This window comes from Syngnathus leptorhynchus, chromosome 16 (assembly GCF_054491065.1).
Source record: "Syngnathus leptorhynchus isolate UIUO chromosome 16, UIUO_Slep, whole genome shotgun sequence".
Taxonomy (NCBI): domain Eukaryota; kingdom Metazoa; phylum Chordata; class Actinopteri; order Syngnathiformes; family Syngnathidae; genus Syngnathus; species Syngnathus leptorhynchus.
Genome location: NC_141210.1, coordinates 5597913 through 5617079, shown reverse-complemented (window position 1 = coordinate 5617079; position 19167 = coordinate 5597913). Strand labels below are relative to the sequence as shown.

General features: G+C 46.0%; 3 protein-coding genes and 1 non-coding gene across 7 annotated transcripts; 1 reads left to right on the top strand and 3 right to left on the bottom strand.

Annotated features, from left to right (window-relative positions):
* Positions 1-120: 120 nt before the first annotated feature.
* Positions 121-7247, bottom strand: tlk2 (tousled-like kinase 2). 4 transcript variants are annotated; one of them, XM_085933277.1, is made up of 21 exons: positions 6604-7247; positions 5557-5639; positions 4505-4582; positions 4320-4389; positions 4167-4210; positions 3972-4070; positions 3674-3775; positions 3490-3582; positions 3304-3414; positions 3097-3233; positions 2863-3015; positions 2713-2779; positions 2544-2641; positions 2381-2462; positions 2191-2282; positions 2023-2112; positions 1783-1952; positions 1575-1713; positions 1388-1499; positions 1189-1296; positions 121-1116 (listed from the first exon to the last, which is right to left on the bottom strand). In XM_085933277.1, the coding sequence occupies exons 2-21, from the start codon at positions 5635-5637 to the stop codon at positions 943-945; spliced, it is 2100 nt and encodes a 699-aa protein (XP_085789403.1). In that variant the 5' UTR covers positions 5638-5639; positions 6604-7247; the 3' UTR covers positions 121-942. The 4 variants fall into 4 exon arrangements, with proteins under 4 accessions (XP_085789403.1, XP_085789401.1, XP_085789404.1 ...); XM_085933275.1 differs by lacking the exon at positions 6604-7247 and adding an exon at positions 6438-6588; XM_085933278.1 differs by lacking the exon at positions 6604-7247 and adding an exon at positions 6372-6446.
* A 165-nt stretch (positions 7248-7412) lies between these two features.
* Positions 7413-9888, bottom strand: mettl2a (methyltransferase 2A, methylcytidine). The gene is made up of 9 exons (XM_085933279.1): positions 9708-9888; positions 9458-9546; positions 9067-9323; positions 8917-8966; positions 8743-8803; positions 8538-8677; positions 8273-8379; positions 7831-7896; positions 7413-7749 (listed from the first exon to the last, which is right to left on the bottom strand). The coding sequence occupies exons 1-9, from the start codon at positions 9848-9850 to the stop codon at positions 7589-7591; spliced, it is 1074 nt and encodes a 357-aa protein (XP_085789405.1). The 5' UTR covers positions 9851-9888; the 3' UTR covers positions 7413-7588.
* A 428-nt stretch (positions 9889-10316) lies between these two features.
* LOC147044367 (integrin beta-3-like) lies at positions 10317-16549 on the bottom strand. Its single transcript, XM_085934272.1, has 15 exons — positions 16289-16549; positions 15727-15812; positions 15363-15567; positions 15041-15293; positions 14808-14970; positions 14579-14740; positions 14297-14392; positions 14135-14224; positions 13939-14073; positions 13443-13872; positions 12086-12308; positions 11619-11719; positions 11404-11523; positions 11081-11247; positions 10317-10897 (listed from the first exon to the last, which is right to left on the bottom strand). The coding sequence occupies exons 1-15, from the start codon at positions 16344-16346 to the stop codon at positions 10823-10825; spliced, it is 2364 nt and encodes a 787-aa protein (XP_085790398.1). The 5' UTR covers positions 16347-16549; the 3' UTR covers positions 10317-10822.
* Positions 14466-14537, top strand: trnat-cgu (transfer RNA threonine (anticodon CGU)). Its single transcript has one exon. It is a non-coding gene; the product is annotated as a tRNA-Thr (tRNA).
* Positions 16550-19167: the final 2618 nt, after the last annotated feature.

Below are 19167 nucleotides of genomic sequence, written 5' to 3'. Positions count from 1 at the left end.
AATATTAAAATACACCTTTTACAGCCATCCTGTCTTTATACAATAGGAAATACTATTCTGTTTGATTAACTAATAGTCACAGCAGATGTTTGAAACATATTTTTTAATGGTTTATGCAATGTCCTGCTAAGGCCCAGACTCTCCCCCCGAAAAAGTACTAGAATGTCAATCAGTCCCTTGCATTTTTAAAATGGCTGAAAATTGAATTCAAACATCCCTAAATAAATATGTGTGTTTGTGGTAGGAAGTGAGGGGAGGGGGGGGGGGGGGGGGGTAGAAGGCGGGCGGGCAATAAAAACAATAAAAGTTTTAATTAAAGGCAACTTGAGGGAAAAAAAAAAAAAAAAACTTTTCTTCATAAAAATGAATTCGCTCTTCCTGAAAAATGTCAAAGAAATGGAAGTGGTGGGGTGTAGGTTTTCTTGTCTTGGGAGTTTTTTCTGTTAGGTGGGGGGGGGACTTTCTCAGTGCTTCCACTCTATGTCAAGCATTTCTGTAGAGAACTGAGAACGAATGGCGCCACCATCTGGTTAAAAGCTTTGGTCACAGGGTCGAGGGGGAGATGGTGGCGAGAGGCGCATATGAAGGCCTCCTCCAAGCGCACGCACAGACACACGCACACAAAATTGGACTTCTATGCCGTGTGGGGTGGAGGGGTGTGGGGGGGGGCCCTGACTTGTAATGCAAAAAAAGTCCACCAGAAGGGGCTCAAGCGAGAATTTGCCAGCCATGGAGGGGAGAAAATAGTCTGGTCCTTATGGCCAAGCTGAAGCATTTCTATACTTGTTGTTTTTTTTAAGCAGAAACCCCCCAAATGCCAAAGCCCACCTTCACTCCTGGGCTTTGACGGCAACCACTAGCAGTGGACAGGTGAAGATAAGTCTTGTCCTCATGATGGATGCAATGGATAGGATGGTGTGTGATAGGAGAGGGGGCGGGGTCTCAGTTGGAGGCGCTGCTGTTGGAGGAGCTGGACGTGGAGGCCACCGCCATGGCCGAGTTGCCCGAGGAGGCCACTGACTTGCGGATGTGTGGCATGAGGAAGGGGTCGTTGGACAGCTGGTGCACGTCGATGCGGTCCTCCTTCCGGTACACTAAACAGCGTCTGATGAATGCCTGCGGGAACGCCAAAGATGAAAACAAATATTATAAATAAATAAAATAAATTTATAAATAAATATTCCTGACCTTGGCTTCCGGTGTGACGACTGGTTTGGGCGGGAACTGCACGTCGGTGGCCTTCAGGATGGTGTTCTCCTGCAGGATGTCCTGCTGAGACTGGTTGTGGCCGAAAGGCTTCGGTGGGGAGGGGGGAAGCAAAGGAAAATGATGCACTCACTATTTGGCAAATGCCTCCTTTGAAATGGCTGCAAATTGTGACCCCTACCTTACGGCCATATAAGCACTGATAAAAAATGACTCCCACAGACCACACGTCCACCTTGTTAGATATTTTGGGCGGCTCTTTTCCGACTACAAAACACTCGGGCGGCAGGTACCTGAGAAGACGGCATGAGAATCAAATTTTAAAATTTCAAAAAGCCCACGTTCATGTCCTTGAGGTTTCATCTCACCAGTACGTGCCGGCTCCCTGCGACGTGAGCTCCATGCCGTCCACGGAGTTGTAGCTGTCGTCGTCCATAATCTTGGATAGGCCGAAATCTGTGATCTTGATCTCTCCGCACGCCGTGCCGTTCACGAGCAGGATGTTACCTGGAGTATTTGACATTTGAACATTCCATCATAAAAACAATCATTTGACTTGAGCGAATAACGCCCTACCGGGTTTAAGGTCGTAGTGGATGATGGGCGGCCGGATCTCGTTGAGGTACTTGAGGGCGTTGACAATCTGCATGATGATGGAGCGGCCCTCCTTCTCAGACATCAGCTTGTGCTGTTTCAAGTAGAAGTCCAGGTCGTTGCCCTCGCAGTACTCCAGGACTGTGCAAAACCTACCGGCGAGCAACGTGAAGAGAAAAGCGCCTCGAAATGAACGACGGCATCGTCGGAAGCAAAACTTACGAGTCTGTGTCGAGCGAGAAGTAGTCGTAGAGTTTAACTATTCGCGGGTGGTCCAGCTCTTTGTGGATTCTGTATTCTCTGCATGCGTGTCTGAAAACAAATTCAACGTGCGTTACGAAAGAAGCCGAGTCGTCGGTGGAATGGGGCGGCGGGTTGCCTGTCGCTCACTTGTGGTAGTTTTCCTTTTTCTCGTCCCTCCAGTTTTTGTTGAGCTGGTGGATTTTGACGGCCACGTACCTTTGCTCTGTTAAATCGAAGGCCTGAAAGAAGAAATTTCATGAGACTTTTGAAGTCCGACAAAGAAACCAACATAAAATATTAACTCAGTTTCTTATTTTATATCGAAGCTCTCTTTCACCTTGTAAACTTCGCTGAAACCCCCGCGTCCGAGTAAATGGAGAAGCAGGTATCGGTCGTTTAGCGTCGGGTGATCTTTGAATCTGCAAGCAGGAGAAGACGGTGAGTGTCCTAGCAACAAACAATTCTGAGGGAAAGAGAAAAAAAAAAACGAAGAAGCCTACTGGGAGTTATCCTCGTTGTGGATTCTTTTGAGCTCGCGAATGTGCAGGTTGCGGACTCTCTCCAACCTTTCCAGCTCTGCCTGGATCTCAGCCTCCTCCTGCAAAAGGTGACAAACATGCATCAGAGTGTCCTCGCCAGTGCCAGCTCTGCTCTCAATTGAAGCTTTACCTTCTTTAGATGGCCCAATCGTAATTTGAAGATTTCTTCTTGCTCGTGGTACTCGGCCTGCGATAAACTGCAACAAGGAAAGCAGTCGGGAAAAATAAACGAGGGAAGATAAAAAAACAAAAACTGTTGTGCAAAAATGTATTTGCGTACGCTTCGCTTTCTGTGCCGTTGGCTTTGCTCTTGCGTTTGATCTGTTCCAGGTTGGGCGGCGGCGTTTGGGCCATGGAGGGCGGCTTGCGCTTAGCCAGCAGCTTGCGTTGCCTCTCGATGTCTTCTCGCTGCGAGTTGATGCGCTCTTGTTGCCTGCCAAGGCGAGGCAGAAAGAAAAAGGGACAGTTGGTCTATTTGTGCCTCGGCGCGTCGCAATGGCGAGGTGCCGCTTACTTGATGAGGTTCTGGAAGGCGTAGCCGTCCGTCCACTGCTCGGTGAATGAGGCTCCGTGTCGCACGGTGGTGAAGTGGCCCAGCCGAAGCCGGTCCTGCATGCTTTTGTCTCGGCACGCCATCTTCTCCTGCTTGGACTGCGGCGGGAGACAAACGGCGATCAGAGTCGCCGCACCCGTGTCACGGCACGGACGAGCGCGGACGTACCTTTTCGATCAGCAGCTTCTTGGACATGGTCACGCACTTATTTAAGCGCTCCTTGTATCGCTCAAGCATCCTCTGCTGCTCGTCGATTTGTCTCCGCAGGTCGCAGTTAGCCTGCGGCGCACGAGCAAGCGCACGATGAGCTTTCAAATGGGAACGTCGAGAGCTGTGTGATGAGATGACGCGTACCCGCAACAAATCGTCGATGCGTCCCTCCTTCTTCTCCAGGTCGGAGTTCTTGTTGTTCTCCATCGCGATCAGCCTCTCGATGGTGAGGTCGGACTACAGAATGAAGTGCAAAGTGTGGGTGCTTTGGTGAATGAAGGCGCATCAAGTCATCGGAGGTCGAGGATCGGGAGGTTCTTAGGAGTACCTGTGTGGCTTTGTGGAGCAGATAAAGGGCGACGGGTTTCAAAGAGCATGACGAGTGCTCGGTGTTGGCCGAGCCCACTGACGACGGGCTTCCCTGCTGCACCTGGGGAAATCAAAAAGGGGAAAAAAAAAAAACATTATTAGGATTGCATACACGATATGCAACTCGCGACTCATGAAGCTCCATCTCTAACCATGCAATTGTCCTAAAACAAAATGTCCTCCTGGTTAATAAGCGTGGAAAGATAGAAGATATAGGTGAGGAAGAGAAGTGTTAAAAAGAGTGCACAGACGCTCACCGCGACCGGTGGGTTGGAGAGGGAGTGCTGCGGAGAAGAGCGGACCACTGGCGGGATCCCCCTGGCAGGGCTGGCCCCGGGACCGCTGCCTCCCGCAAACTTGACAGCCAGAAAGAAAAGAGAAGGCGAGAGACAGGGAGACAGTTAAGCGAGGAAAAAGATGAAAAACCCAAGGGAAAGGCTTTGGACATTTACCTCAAAATAGTCGCTAATTTTATGTCCCCTTGTTCCTGCTTTGCCTGAGGAAGAAAAAAAAAAAAAAGAGTTATAAATGACAATTTAAGACTGTGCAGCACCTCAAATTATTGTTTTTAGCATTTGTTTAATACAGTATTTTAAACAGCTCACCTTGGCTGCCATCAAAGTGGTCCGCTTTCCGTTTCCGGACCCTCTGGTCATTTGCCTTTTTCTCTGGAGTCTGGTAGAGTGGGGGGGGGGGGGGGGGGGCAGATAAAGCGAGTCCATTACAGTCATGTATTCAGTGTGTGCCGTGTATGCGCATAACAAGCGAACAGAAGGAACTACTTGCCAACCTCGAGCTCTTTGTCGCTGAGCGAGCCGACGCTGCACAGACTCTGGTTGGAGGACTCGTTCTGACTCTGGCCCGAGCCCTGGGAAGAGAAGCCATTTTATCACTCTGGCTTGCGTTCATTTGAATGGAACACATTGCGGATTGGATGCTGTGAGCACAAACTAGCGGAAAGTAAAAAAAAGCTGACGCTGCCTTGTTGCTACAGGCGACGGCGTGATGCCTCTGCTCTTGTCACTCAAACAAATCACATCAGAATTCCGCAGGCGCTGCCCGATGTGGGGGGAGAGAGCGACTTTGTCATTCAGAGCACACGAGCGCTCTCTCACTGAACCCTCCCTAAAATGGCTCCCGCAACATTAGGCAGGCTGCCGAGGATGTACTCCACTGTCACACCTTTTCAAAAAAAAAAAATATACTGTCAGCCATCTTTGCAGGGAATTACTGAGCGTTTCATCAGAAAAAAAAAGGCACTCAGAGTTGAAGTTTCTCTTCAATACCGCAAAACTTCAAATGTACCTCTCATGACCCGATGAGCGAACAAGATCAAGAATAAAATCTACTTGTGACATCCGACTTTTTGGAAGGAAGACATTGGTAGACTCCTCCCCAAAACACACAGCACCTATAGTTAAGCAGGGTGGCAGCAGGCCGCCATTTTCTCTGCGGCGCCAGCAGCCGCGCCATGCTCCATGCTCCAAGCTCTGCCTATGGTTGGCACGGGGCCCGCTGCTGGCACCGAGTCGCTTTTCCAAAACCGTTCCAAGATCACCTTCCACAAAGATTGGACGACAACTCCGCCGCGTCGCCCCACTCGCACCTGGTGAAGAACTACTTCAGCATTCAACCCCCCCTCCCACCTTTGCATTCCCATCCCGTCTGTGCACTTCTTGGCAGGGAGCGCCACTTGTATATGCAGGCACTACATCATGAGCAAGGGGGGGGATGTCATGTCGCACCAGCCCCCCCCCCCAAAAAAAACACATGCACATATACGAGACGCTCCACACAAAGAAACGCTACTGAGAGAAGAAGCAAGAAGAGGCTTCCACCGACCTTAGCCACGCCGACCCCGGTGAAGCGGGCCTCCAGCAGCTCCTGCCGCCGGGGGTCCAGGCTGTGCAGTTCTTCCATCATGGCTGCGGACACAAGAGAGCACAGATGAAGAAGCGGCCGCCGTCGCCGGGGTCCCGTACAATCAAAAGGGCGAGCGACAGATCATTATTTCACAACACATAGGTTGCAATGAGTTACATAGCACAGCCTGTGGAAACCAAATAATCCTTCATCTGACTAATCCCAAAATATTTCCATGTCTTCTGTACAAACAGTAAAAGATACAGGCTTTGCATCGGCGATGGAGGCCTGATGTGTTGAATCACTGCTTTTGGAACAGCCCAAAAAAAAAAAAGATGGCATCATCATGTGATAACTGCCTGACATTAAATTAGAGGCCCAAGTTACATGCAGATGGAGCTACCTATCAAAAGGTCACACAGCTGGAGGACAGCTGGTAGGCTAATGTGCAGAATTGGAGGTACATATGATTATTTTTGATATTCAAAATGACACGACGATATAGATCAGTACTATTTGACCATTATGTGACATAAACTCACCTATGGCTTGCATACATTAAAGCAACATTAAGCAGACAAGTCAATTCTTGGGAAATTTTAATTCTTTAGGGGGAGGGAGATAAATTGATTCAAAAAGTGACTATTGAAGAGTAATGTTGACGATTGGAATGATTAGCAAGACAGTTAGCTGGCTTCACAAACGAGCTAACGAACCTCCCCTGTGCTAGCATAGCAACCGCTAACGCTAATTAGAAATGACATTCAAACTTGAGATTTCACTGCGTTACATACCCACGGGCGTGATTAACAGAGGTGATAAATTGCCGATATATAAATATGTCTTTTCTAAATGATTACCGCAGACGTGTAAAACGAGATGAAGGCAGCCGGCTAGCGTTAGCTCGTCTGTCATAAAAGAAGCATCTTTAGAGTGTTGTCAAGATGTTGCTGCCACGACGCTCAAATCAATGTAGCATCTCCCACCTCCATTCTTTCACTCGACAGCGTCGGGCGAGATACTCACTGCACTCGAGCGTTTCCTCGCTCCTCGGGGCCTGCCTTAATCCCCGGGTGGCGTCCCCGTTGTTTCCCCCCGGTGCTGGTCGGTCCCACCCGGGGTAGGCCGCATCCACAGCCTCGGGTCTCGCGTAACGCTTATGAGCGAGGGTCGCGCGGTAAGATCGGGGAAAGGATGACGGTCGGATTCCGACAGAGGTTTCCAATGGAGGACCCCCCCCCCCCCCCCCCTGCTCTTGGGAGGCCTCGGCAGCTGAGGGTATCCCGGACCCGCCTTTGAGTACTCGTTAGGCGGGGATCCCCTTCAGGTCCTCGTCGCCGAGCACCATAACTGTTGCGATTTCGTGTTTCCCCGTCCACACAATGGCGACCCTGGAGTTATTTCCCCCCCACCTCTCTCCAGCAGGTATAAATGATGTCTTTAAAGCTGCCGTCAGTTAACCCCTACTTTTTTCCTCCCCCTGAAGCGAGGATGCTTTTCTGGTCCAGCGCGATCAAAACAAAGTTGGGCTCCGCACGTCTTCCTGCCTTCCTCGTAAAGAAATCAATTTTGCCCTGCAGAAAAGTTGGCTTTACTAACGAATCCGAATCGATTCGGTTCTCATGGCTTTTTTTTTTTTTTGCAATGTAAACAATAATCACCCAAATCTCATAATGTCTCGTGAGATTGTGTCAAGTAGTTAGCGGTTGCTCCTGCAAATCTCGTGCGGACAATAGCAGATTTGCACACAATACAATCAAAGTAGTCAGTGCGGATAATGATGTGAAAGTTGCTTTTTCCCCACCTCGACGCATGTTTTCAGATGCAATTAGAACTTTGACAAAAATAATGACATGTTTATTCATTTAGCATGTACAAAAGGTTCAAATTAGGCCATGATAGTCCAAAATATTGCTTAGAAAACGGCATCCAGATGAATAGACTCACTTTTAAAAAAATTATATAACAAAGAGCAACACATAATGGCAGCTAATGTGACAATGGCCCAGTATCAAGTGGAGCTGGTTTCCTCCGTGAGTTTCCGCCGATACTTGCACTGGATCCACACCCTGTACATGGTGAGCTGCTTGCCCCTGTTCACCTGGAGTCTCCGATCCACCAGGTTCTGCACCTTCTCCAGCCCGGCCTCGGTGAATATGTCGTGCAGCTCGTCTGGAACCAAGAACCACACAAGTATGATTATAGACTGCATGGAGAGTAATTGAATGGACGAAGAATGCAACTAGAAGTTACCTTGTGTAAAGAAGTACACCCTGGTTCCATCACCACGGACGTAAAAATTATCTGAGAGACACCTTCCTAAAAAAAAAATATAGTCTTAAAACATACATGATCTATTATAACAAAAGAGCACAGAACTATTTGTTTATCTTTTACTTTACCCAAATAAAATGATATGACCCACGTTCACATTGTGCCCACTGTTTTTTCTTTTTTTTCTCTCTGTAGTCGATGTTTGTGGCAACATTTTCCAGATTATTAACAAAAATGGTTTTATAGTTTGGGGCATATGATCTACAGTTTGACTCAAAATAACATCCCAAATGCTCACAAATTTTGGAGAAACTGTCAGGGTACATCTGTTCGAGTGACGCTCCATTGCACTTTTCCCTAGTTGGATGTCTGAAGTTTCACATTTCCCAGTTTCCTGCAATGGAGCATCGGGCCGACTCACCTTTCTTAAAGCGCAGCTGTGCCATATCGTAGCGTCCGTAGTCCCGCAGCATCATCACCCCGCCAGGCTTAAGCAACCGTGCCAATCTACTCACAGAAGCCTTCATCCTAAAATAAAAAAGAATCAACATGTATTTGTTGATTTCCTAAGAAAAGTCATGCACAAGGACCACGTTTGATTTTTAATTGGGTAGGTCATCTGCATGTCTTCCAAAACGGCCCTTTGTCATAAATTCTGTTCCGAAGCACTAAGAAGGTCTCCATACTTGTCGGGGTGCAACGCCGAGAGCACGAAGATGAGCACCACCACGTCAAGGCTTCCGTCCGGCATGGGGTAAACAGCGTCGTCATCGCTCAAGTCGCATACGAAGGCGAAGCAGCGTTCAGCGTCGTATTCCGGGTTAGCCTTGAAGGTGATAGAAAGCACCGTTATCGTCTTGACAATGACCAAATATTAACGCGCTCACTCACCTTGACGAGCTCCACGGCAGTGCTGGAGAAATCGCAGCAGTAAACAAAAAGTCCTGGGTCGCTGTAGAACAAAAAAATAGAAAGAAAAATCTTTTTAAATACATTACTAGTAAATTGAGGCTTGGTTAGGGAACGAATTAAACTTGCAAGTTGAAGTAACACAACTAGTCTTACTTGTTGGTCTTCAGGATGGGAAAAACCGTGTTGCCAACACCGCAACCGACCTGTCAAAACAGAGCTTAACTTTTATTAGCCTCCCACAATCAGTCACATCATTAGGTACACCCGCTACACGTGGCATGTGTTATATTATAAACAGCTCACCTCGAGAATACGATACGTGGCTAAAGAACCCGAGAAGTCAGTCGGATTCAAGGTGGCAACATCTCCACTTGGATCCAAACTGGACTGGAGACTGTGATGGTTTTCCGAGCCATCGGGACGGGGACGTTGGTCGTGGAGGCATGCCGGCGCCAACTCAGGGAATTCGGTGAAGAGCCAGTGGCGGTCTTTGAAGAAGCGGTTCTCGTGGATGGTGTAGAAGTCATTCCAGTACTCGTTGGCCCGATTGTCAAAGTCCTCTGGGGGAAGGATACGCAATGCAAGACCATTAAAGTCACTTCATTAGGTACACTTGCCAATCATCCAAAATTCTGCACCTAATGTTGTGGCCAACACGTAAAGTAAACACGATACTTGAAATTCAAAGTTAAACCTTGTTTCTCCTGAGGCAATGGCTGACTATTCTCTTGTACTTTACTCTTTGCAGCTGCTTCTTGCTCCTCGGTCCACTCCACGTTGTCCCTGTTGACATATTTACCATCGTATATTACGACTTAAACATTCATGAACAAAGGTGGTACAGTAGCTTTCAAGGCTAATAGCTGTCATTGACTCTCAAAACACGAACGTTTAGCGGCCAAAAAGCCGTCCATTTAAGCCCATTCAGGGTCCAATTCACCCACCAAGCGTTGTGCTGGAAGACCTGTCGGGGGTCAGTAAGAAAACGAGTACCGAACTGAGGTCGCTTCTCCTCGGTGGCAGACGACTGTGACAGAATGTGAGTGGATTCGTGGACACCATCATCCACCGTGCCGGGCGCCGCCATGTTGAAAAGAGACGCACCGGATGTGGATGTTTGAGACGTTCAGGTTGTATCGGAAATGTCACAACTTTAATTATTTCGGAAATGTAACACACATTATATTGGTTAAATACTCACACAATGTTTTTTTGGTTAATTGCCACTTGTTTCAATATGAATTTATTGCAACCCCTGAAGTGATACTGCTAGAGTTTTCCCTGTCTTACTTAAACGCCTAAAACAGAAGTTCGCAATGCATCCACTGGAGGGAGACATTTCCCACAAATGGATTACACAGACAAACTAAGAGACAATAGAAAATCATTTATGAAAATATGTGCAAAGACAGAAGTTTATTGATTACTGAAATTATTGTAAACTGTTTTACACTATTTCAGTTTTAATGACTTATTTTGGGGCGTGGCTAAAACTGTGGCCCAGTGACGCACTTTGATATCATATTAAGCAGAATTGATAACAAACAACGCTCTTCTTTGCGGTGTGCCAAAATGTCACATTAAAAGGCATTTATTTGCAATTGCATGATAAATCCATCACTTATTGGTAATTCATCCCCTTTTCTTGAAGCCATCATATAATACTGCATTTACAGCAAGCAAAAACCCTTGAGCATTAGTTATTGCAGTTGTCATTTTCAAATAACTTACAGTAAATGTATTTATTAAAATCATTTACCTGTTTTCAGAGGACTTTAATAAACAAACAGAGCAGATGCAGCAGTAATGAAAATGTGACCACGTATAAAAAAAAGACGCTGTAAAAAAGAAAAAGTGCAAACTTTATATGCATACAGCAGGCGTGACAAGATTTTATGTGCATTTAGCGAAAAAGTAAGTATTTTTCTCAACTGTACAAGTTACAAGTCCTTGTTGACCACAATAAATATGGCTAGGCTGCAGCGACTGGCAGCGTGTCATTACTAGTTCTCTTGAGTGCAAGCATTTGGCGTGTGGGGTTGAACCCTGAGAGCTGCAATCAACTGGAGGAGGCGCCTCTGTACGCCACATTGGTGAAGGTGGACGTCGCTCCTTTGTACAGTGGATTGTTGGCCTAGGAAACAAGAAGGCATAGTGAACCCCTTCCTATTTGCAATCCCGATTATCTTTGGAACTTTCTTTTCTTTGTAGAAAAATTAACAGTCGTTTCTATGGTGTATGTGAACTCCTGTAATAACAAACAGATCCCTCTAGATGGCGACAATTTTCCCCTGAAACAAATGATTTAAATCCTCACCGTGTTCCACCTGGCTTTGGCTCGCTCCTTCTCAAATCTGTCGTACTCCCTCCGGTCGTGGATGGTGATCAGTAGCTTCCAGATGAGCAGGGCCACCAGGCCCAGGAGCAGGATGGCCCCTGCCACGGCCGACAGTACCACCAGGGTGTCGGGACCCTGAGGACATTCTACGACAAAGTATATGTGCGTGTGTGAGTTCTGCTAGGACAAAACGTGTTCTGTCCCAGTCTTTAAAGAAGACATATTGTGTTAAAAAGTCTGTTTTTCAAAATATGTCATCTTAAACCGTATTAATTATACAGAGGCGCACCATAAAGCGTTACCTGGTTCTTTTATTACAAATAAGATGGATTTGCCACTATCGTCTTCATAATACTGGAAGTGCTCCACGCAGTCATTCTCGTCCTTATACGAGCAGTTCACGGCATTCTTGGAGAGGAACTCTGCATGACAAAAAGGGTTGAGGTTGACCTTGTCAGAGAGGCCTTCATTAAAACTAAAACAAAAAAAGAAAATTCAAGATGGCGGGCTTGCTCACCGAGTTGGGTTACAACTCGAATTTCGTCTCTGCAGATGCGACTGCAGCTGTTGTCATCAGTGTATTGGCCTCTCTGGAAATGCTGACATTCCACGCACTCCCTGTAAGACATTTTTATGTTAATATAAAATAAGCAAATTCAATTAAAATAATATTATTATTCAAAAAATAATAATAACCACGGTTGAGAAAAATAAAGGGAAACAGTCTGTAATCAGTCTTACTTATAACAAGAACAACAAAATGGCTTCTATTTGACTCCTATCAAAAATTCTTTTTCCCACATGAAAAACATAAATATAAAAATATCAAATCATAAAACAGCAAGAGAAATGTCATTTGTACAATATAATCGGCGTCCAATGAAAAGCAGTGGGGTTTTTTTTCAATCCAAAATACAACTATCGTAGTCAGTTGGGGCAAAGGTTAGCCCGTGGTTAAAATATCACTAAGTCTTCATATATTACTTTTTGATGGTGCACGAGTCAGGGCAGGTGGGGCACTTTTCGCAAGTGGCGCCGTAGGCCCCCGGCTGCGTGCACTGGCACACGCCACACTGGCAGCTTCCGCGACCGCTGCACAACAAGCCGATACTGGACATGCACGTGTCGATGCGTGTGGTGCAGTTGCAGTTGTCGCCCACCCAGCCGGCGTCGCACTGGCAAAAGCCGCAGCTGCACTTGCCGTGGCCTGCGAGAAACAAACAAACAAATTTAGTCTGTTCTATCTTTATTTAGGGTCAAGGGTTAGGATTACACATGATTTAATGTGTTCATCCCAGATTCCCTATCTCTGTGCGTGTCTGCGGGTGTACGTGTCGCACACACTTGCGGGTGTGTCGAAAGACTGTTGAATTATTTAATGCTAATACTGTAGGCTCGCCATTGTGTTTAAATGTTTCAACACATCATTCGAGGTCTATTGTAAGGACATTCTTGTTTAACCTGATAACATTAGCAGATGGGGGCTTTAAGTTTTGGGGTTTTGTTGGCAGCGGTCCTTTGTTAGCGTAATGTGTGTACTTTGAAACTGTGAAACATGTTCAGGCAAGTAGACTGTTGGACTTTTGGAGGGAGTGTTTAGTCATTAACTGCAAAGAAAGTGTCATCATAATCGTTTGGATTCAAAAAAATCACCAAATATGAAGCTTCAAAATGATGCAAAATCAAACTGTTTTCTCCCCTCTTACAGAGTACAAGAAATTGACTCAGGATTTGGGAATGAATGACTCTGCAGCAGTGAGAGCGGCCCATCTGGATCCGAACACATCACAGAACGACCTCGGGTCACTCATTCCCAAACTGGTTAATGACTAATGACACAACGCCTTTCCCTCTGGCAGGAGTGAAGATAAACGCTAAGCGGGCGTTTTTAGCTTGACATCATTCCACATGTGGCTTGTAAAACAAGCAAGCCGGTGACAAAAGAAGACAAAGTGACATTAAAAAAAAACCACAATGTGGGTGGAGAGAGTAACAGGAGGGCTTGTACTCTTTTCCTGTAGAGGAATGCAAGTTTTCTTCAACTTTCACATGCTGCCTTTCACATTTATGGGCCCTGAGGCTAGGCTTGCTGGTTCTTGCTTGCAACACATACAGCCTAAAAAAACCAACAAAAAAAAAACACTGCAGGGAAGGAAAAGGTCTCGGTTTGCTTCACATCTAACAAACAAAACAAACGTTTCTATGATTCTGCCAGGACCATGATAATAATTGCTGTTATGAAAAGTTGTATGTACCTGGAGTGAATAATCTGGACAACCAGGTGAGTTCCCGCTGAGCCTAGTTTCTCTACACATTCTACAAATACCTCATCTGCACTCACCCGAGCATAGCGCCCCCTTGAAGCGCAGGCAGTTGAAGTCATCGCACTCGCAGTGTTTGCCCCACACTTGGCCGAATTCGCTCTCGTGACACGAGCACTGTCCGCACAGGCAGTCGCCGCGGCCGTTGCAGGCGGGGGTGTCGGGCTTGGGGATGCATTTGGCGTCATCGGAGGGGCTGTAGTCCTCCAGCGAGCATTCGCAGTGAGGACCCAGCCGCCCGGTGTGGCACTGGCACACGCCGCATTCGTAAGTGCCGTTGCCGTCGCTGCAAATCGGGCTGTCCACTTCAGCGTCGGCCTCGCAGTCGCACGTGCAGGCAAAATCTACTGTGACCTGTAGAGAGTCTTTAAATCCTAAAGGTTTAATGGTGAACGTTTGGCTCTTCTCCTTCGGGCAGCTTCGCAATTGAGCCTCCACGCTGAAAGACACCTGAAGACGAAGGGTTGGTTTTCGGAGAAAGCAAAACAAATCAATCAGATCAACATTTCAACCCACCGTGTCGCCGATCTTCAGGCCAGAGCAAGATTTGAGACCGAGGATGACTTCATCGTTGAGGCAAGTGGCATTGAAAGACAAATTCAACTCTTCGGGAACGTCCAGAATCTCCAGCTCCACTTTTGAACGAATTTTCTACAACCAAATGATCATTAATCACAATCTAGATTATTATGGAGGGGGAGGAAGTCCTTACCGCGTACGCCGCCTCAATGAGCTCAATAACATTCCCAGAGTCACCGGACAACTTTCCCACGGTGGTGCCTGGAATTAACTTACTGTATTCCTGGGGAAAAAAAAGAGAGCATGGATGACGTGACCTAGTTCCTGTGTTCACAAAGTTAAATGGAGCTTCTACCTTGTAGAGCGGCACCACATAGTCTGTCACGGCGAAAATCAAGTTGATGTTGTTTTCTGACATTTTCTCGGTCAGAAGCCCCAAGGATGGATAGTCCTGGGAAAAAAAAAAAAAAACTCATAAACTTGATGAAAGAAACTGGGTGACACAGTGGGGATTCATGTATGCAGGCGCGGTGGCCAAGTGGTAAGGCGTCGGTCTCGTAAACCGAAGATCGTGGGTTCAAGCCCCTCCCGTGCCTTGATAACAATCTAGAATTTTAAAAATGGCGGTGTTCTTTACCAATACGGTGGATTTGTTGTAAACGTGATCACTATCTAGATGACACTGTCCGTCGTTAGGCTGCACGATGCCGGCAAAACGTCCGTCCAAGGCGATATGGGTTTTAGCATCCGTGGTGAACACCAGAAGATGGGAGGCATCTGGACGCCAACCGATTTTTTCCTTGAATACGTTGAAAAGAGGTAAGGCAAGGAACGATAGAAATCATCGAAAGCCATGCGAATCCTACCTTGCACACTACCGCCTGCATAATGGCATCAAATCCGCCCTCTGGGGAGTCGATGTTTCGTGACACCTGCTGCTTCTCCACTTCCTCGGTGAAACGAGCCACCTTTTCCGTGAGGGACAGCACGTGCTTGAAGCCAAACTGCGCTTGACACTCCGTGTGAATCCTTCAAGATTTAGTTGAGGGGACTATTATAGTAAAAGCCTCTTCTTCTCGGATCGTTTGGTGTCACTTACCCATAACAAGGGTTGTCGATAGCCTCGGGAGGAGCCAGGTACATGTAAGGCGACACGGTCTTATCTACAAAGGCTCCGAAACCCATGCGCAGGTTACTGGTGGTCTTGCCCATCGTCTGGGCCAGCTTGTTGCCAAGAGTACGCAGGCGAGCCAAATCGTCCATCATTGAGAAAGAAAGATCCATCAGGTAGTAGAGGTCTACTGGGTAGTCCTCCACTTGTTTCACGCTGACAGTGAACTTCTTGGAATCACCTGTAAAGAAATGAGGTTAGAGAAAAGAAGGAACCGTAGATCAAGTCTCTAGACTGGTATTTGGTACACCTGGCCTGAGCACCATGTAGATTTTCTGAGGCTGGATCTGGGTTACGGTTTCCGCCGCGCCTGAGGCTTTGTCGCTTAGTGGCTTATCCTGGAGTATCGTCAAGGTGCTGGGGGGCGACTCTAGAGACGCCTCGGAGCAGCCGCCGTCCAACAGGTTCTGCTTCAGGTCGCAGCGGAAAACGCCAGACCCTCCCATCCCAAAGCTCTGCAACACAAAATATTTGGGAATAGAAAAAGTTATGTTTGTGGTGAAATAATTAAACAAATAATAACTGATAATAAATCAAATCATATAAAATAATAATATAAAAAAATAAAATAATTAAATTATTAAATAAAAAAAATAATATAAAAATTATTTGACCTCTTGAGGGCACCACGCACAGCTGGGGTCAACTGTCAAACACTGCTGACATGTGGTGACTCCTCGGGACGTGCACACGTTGGACCCTGTCGGGATAATCACAAAAAAGTGACACCATTTCCCGCCACGGATTGGCATTTGTATTTCCTCGATGATTCAGCGCCTAAGAGCGCGTGGGGAGCAAGATAGCGCTCGTCAAGCACAAGTTCCTTTCAGGAGAGTGCTGAGCAAACATGCCCATTGAAGGATGATTAATGCATCCTTACGCACTACAACTTCATGCATTTGTTTTGCAATTTTGTATTTTTTATTTTTGCAAAAGTCATAGAGTATAGAGGGAAAAACTTCTGTAACAAAAAAAAAAAAACCCCAGTGATCAAAATGACAAAACTTAACTGTCATTTCCCTTCACGGGCAAATTTGTGTTACTGTCCATCCAATGACTTAATCATCCAATCAAATAATTGATTTTAAATAGTTACAGCCTTAGTCTGGAATACATCTCTGAGTTAAATGAAAGTCACATTACATTTGTAAACAGAGGAAAGTTACAAAGACTCACCATAAAGTGAAGAAATGGACGTAAGAAAAAGGCACAAAACAGGCAGCAGCGTCCTCATGGTAAGTCCGCTTCACTCACTGGGACAACTTTTCCTCATTCTTCCTGAACTACTGCACACACACTAAAATTCTCCTTCCACAGCACATCCGCTTCCACCGACCTTGCTTCCTCATCACTCAAAGGTCTACACCCTCTTTTGGAGTCACTCACCTTATTAGCATGTCAAACCTTAAAGTCAATCTAGTTCATATTCATAACAAACCATTGACACAAGAGGCCAGTGAATCAGTCACACGGTAGTAAATACCATAGAGGGGCTGCGTTGAGTAAACAATACCATATAAGGACAAAACAGTTGGGATGTTTTTTCCGGACCATTTGTAGTGTGCGGGATTAAGCGGATGTAATGAGACAATCTTAATGATGATGTTTGCGCGCAGTGCTCTCTCTATTTGTGATTATGTTCACCTTGATTTAAAAAATAAAACCTGAGTTTCCCTACTGGTTTTTAGTTCAGCCACAAAATAAATAAATAAATAAATAAATAAATAAATAAATAAAAGAATGCATAAATGAATGTATAAATAGATAAATGTTGAATGTTGTTTTATCTGCTCAGTACTTGGAAGTTGTAGAACAGCTACCTCTAGTGGCGAGACCGAATAACACAAGCGACATCTTTAATGAGGCAGTATAGGAATCTGTCAATTAAGAGAGCAAGTCAAGTCAAGTCAAGTTTATTTGTATAGCCCTAAATCACAAGCAGTCTCCAGCGTCTTGCAAAACCAACAAATACATCAAGTTTGCCTAACACTCATTAGCTTTAATTTTAGAAACAAAACTGACCCAATGCATCTTCTGGTTGGCATTTAAAAATTCCGTCCAAAAACATGTCGGTGCTTCTTATCCGTCCATATATTGAATCATTCATGCCGCCCACCCCTCATCAGCAACCCTCTCATGCTTTCCGGAGGGTTGCTAAGTTACCACTGCCTAGAAAAAAGACGGGGGTGCCAGAAATAGAGAAATAAGTCAAACAATAATAGTTGTGCTTGCATTCGATCAGTGTGTGTGTGTGTATAGATGTGTGTATCAATGGGCCCGGATATATCGGCATCCTTTTGTTGGACGTCTCGCCCACAGACGAATGGCCTTTCAGGAACTGAATGAAAGAACTCGACTGGGTCATATGGCAGCCAATTAAGACTGAACAAGACAAGTGGAGGGAGGGTATGATGAGAGCGGGGGTGGGCTATGGGGTCTCGCCCTGTACGTTATATATTTCTGCCGAGGCCTTTAAGCGTCTCGCTTGCAGCCAATCGCAAAGCTTTAACCAGGAGTGAAGGAGGTGGGTCAAAATGAGGTGACATTGATGAAATGTGGACAAGATGGTGGGGTGGTGACAAATGATATAAAAAAAAAAAAAAAAAAGCACGTTGACCCCCCCCCACCCCGTCTCTGACATTACTTTTCTAATGACTTGGCGGCCATTTGAGCAAAGCCGACTGAGCGTGCCCACTCATCCCCGCAGACCACCTGTAGCACCCAAAGTGACATTGCAAGGACATTTCTGCTTAATTTCCGTTGCTAGGTTGCCAAGTCCCTTCTGCTAAGTGCAAACACCCCCCCTCCCTCCCTGCATCCACCCTCTGGTCAGCCCAAGGACCTTAGCTAGCCTCCCAAGTCCCCCCTCCCCACAATGCCACCCCCTCCACTCAGTCTCAAAATAACTTCACCAACCATCTGTCAGCGAGCTCCCAGGGTCCGCTGTTGCTTGGAAACAAGTCTTACATCCGCGCCTGGATGCATCTACGATATGTCTTTAGGAAGTTTGGACTCATTGTAGAAAGTTTGAGCAACAGGTCCAAGAGCGCTTCAATGGTCTGGATCATATTCATGAAAAGGGATTTAGTGAAGAACGTGTGGCTTTATTTGAAGCTCAAAAGGAGGATTAACATGAAGTCCACGCTGCTTTCCATAAACTCACCGACACGAGTTGATTAACATGCGGCAGATTAATTAGCTGCAGGTTAATCCCCCAGACAATGAGATTATATCATTGGAGAGTTAAAAACAACTTTGTGCCACGAATGTAATATTCCAATACAAAAAAAACGACAAGTGTGGTCTTTCCGTGGCTCGATTGCCCTCTAGCTCGCTTAAAAGAGGTTTTATCTGAAGGACATTGGGCTACTTTACACAAACACACTTTGATTTATGAATAGACACAATTACACTTTGTTGATTTGCATACGGAAAATTAATTAGCTGTAGGTGAGTCCGCCGACTAATGAGATCTCATTCACGTAAAAGCAGAGCAAAGCAAAACATGAGAGGTGTTTGTGGTGTGCCGCATCCGAGCCGATTCCTCATCAGGAGATTCCCGAATTGAGGGCAGTGGCCTTTTGCTGATTACCATGACAGCCACTATCATCACCCTAACAAGTGTTCTTTTTTTTTTCTCTCAAAATTAACCTAAAGGTCAGCCAGCTGCTGCGAGGCTTAAAAAAAAAAAAACGTGTCAATGTGGGAGTATAAATGCGCTCAAAAGAAGTTCATGCTGGATTTTTCTTTTTTTTTCATTTTAATAAAAGTGGATTTATATGGAGCCGCAGCTTGGCAGAGGGTTTTTGAGGGTTAAAAAGACCCGCCAATAACTGCAAAAAATATTTGCCACGGCTCAAACACATTTTATTAATTCATCTCTTCATTTTGGAGTCATAACTCGCTGGAACTGACAGCTCCCAAGTGGCGGCGAATGTCTCCAGGGCAACCGGTGTTTAAACTCAGAAGCTCCTTTATTAGAACCATCTACCTCAGTGGAGCCAATGAAGAGATATAGCGGAAATTCTACCCCGATTTACATCTGTGGACAAAAA

What these genes read in the sequence shown, in the direction of transcription:
- LOC147044367 (XM_085934272.1), bottom strand. Translation starts at nt 16,346, where the DNA reads ATGAGGACGCTGCTGCCTGTTTTGTGCCTTTTTCTTACGTCCATTTCT. An exon ending in GTGCGTGGTGCCCTCAAGAG is followed by an intron (nt 15,568 to 15,726) that starts GTCAAATAATTT and finishes TTTGTGTTGCAG; the next exon opens with AGCTTTGGGATGGGAGGGTC. An exon ending in CCAAAGCCAGGTGGAACACG is followed by an intron (nt 10,898 to 11,080) that starts GTGAGGATTTAA and finishes CTTGTTTCCTAG; the next exon opens with GCCAACAATCCACTGTACAA.
- mettl2a (XM_085933279.1), bottom strand. Translation starts at nt 9,850, where the DNA reads ATGGCGGCGCCCGGCACGGTGGATGATGGTGTCCACGAATCCACTCAC. An exon ending in CTGCCGTGGAGCTCGTCAAG is followed by an intron (nt 8,678 to 8,742) that starts GTGAGTGAGCGC and finishes ATCACCTTCAAG; the next exon opens with GCTAACCCGGAATACGACGC. An exon ending in GGTGTACTTCTTTACACAAG is followed by an intron (nt 7,750 to 7,830) that starts GTAACTTCTAGT and finishes TCTTGGTTCCAG; the next exon opens with ACGAGCTGCACGACATATTC.
- tlk2 (XM_085933275.1), bottom strand. Translation starts at nt 6,492, where the DNA reads ATGACAGACGAGCTAACGCTAGCCGGCTGCCTTCATCTCGTTTTACAC. An exon ending in TCAGCGACAAAGAGCTCGAG is followed by an intron (nt 4,390 to 4,504) that starts GTTGGCAAGTAG and finishes CCACTCTACCAG; the next exon opens with ACTCCAGAGAAAAAGGCAAA. An exon ending in CCACTTTGATGGCAGCCAAG is followed by an intron (nt 4,211 to 4,319) that starts GTGAGCTGTTTA and finishes TTTCTTCCTCAG; the next exon opens with GCAAAGCAGGAACAAGGGGA.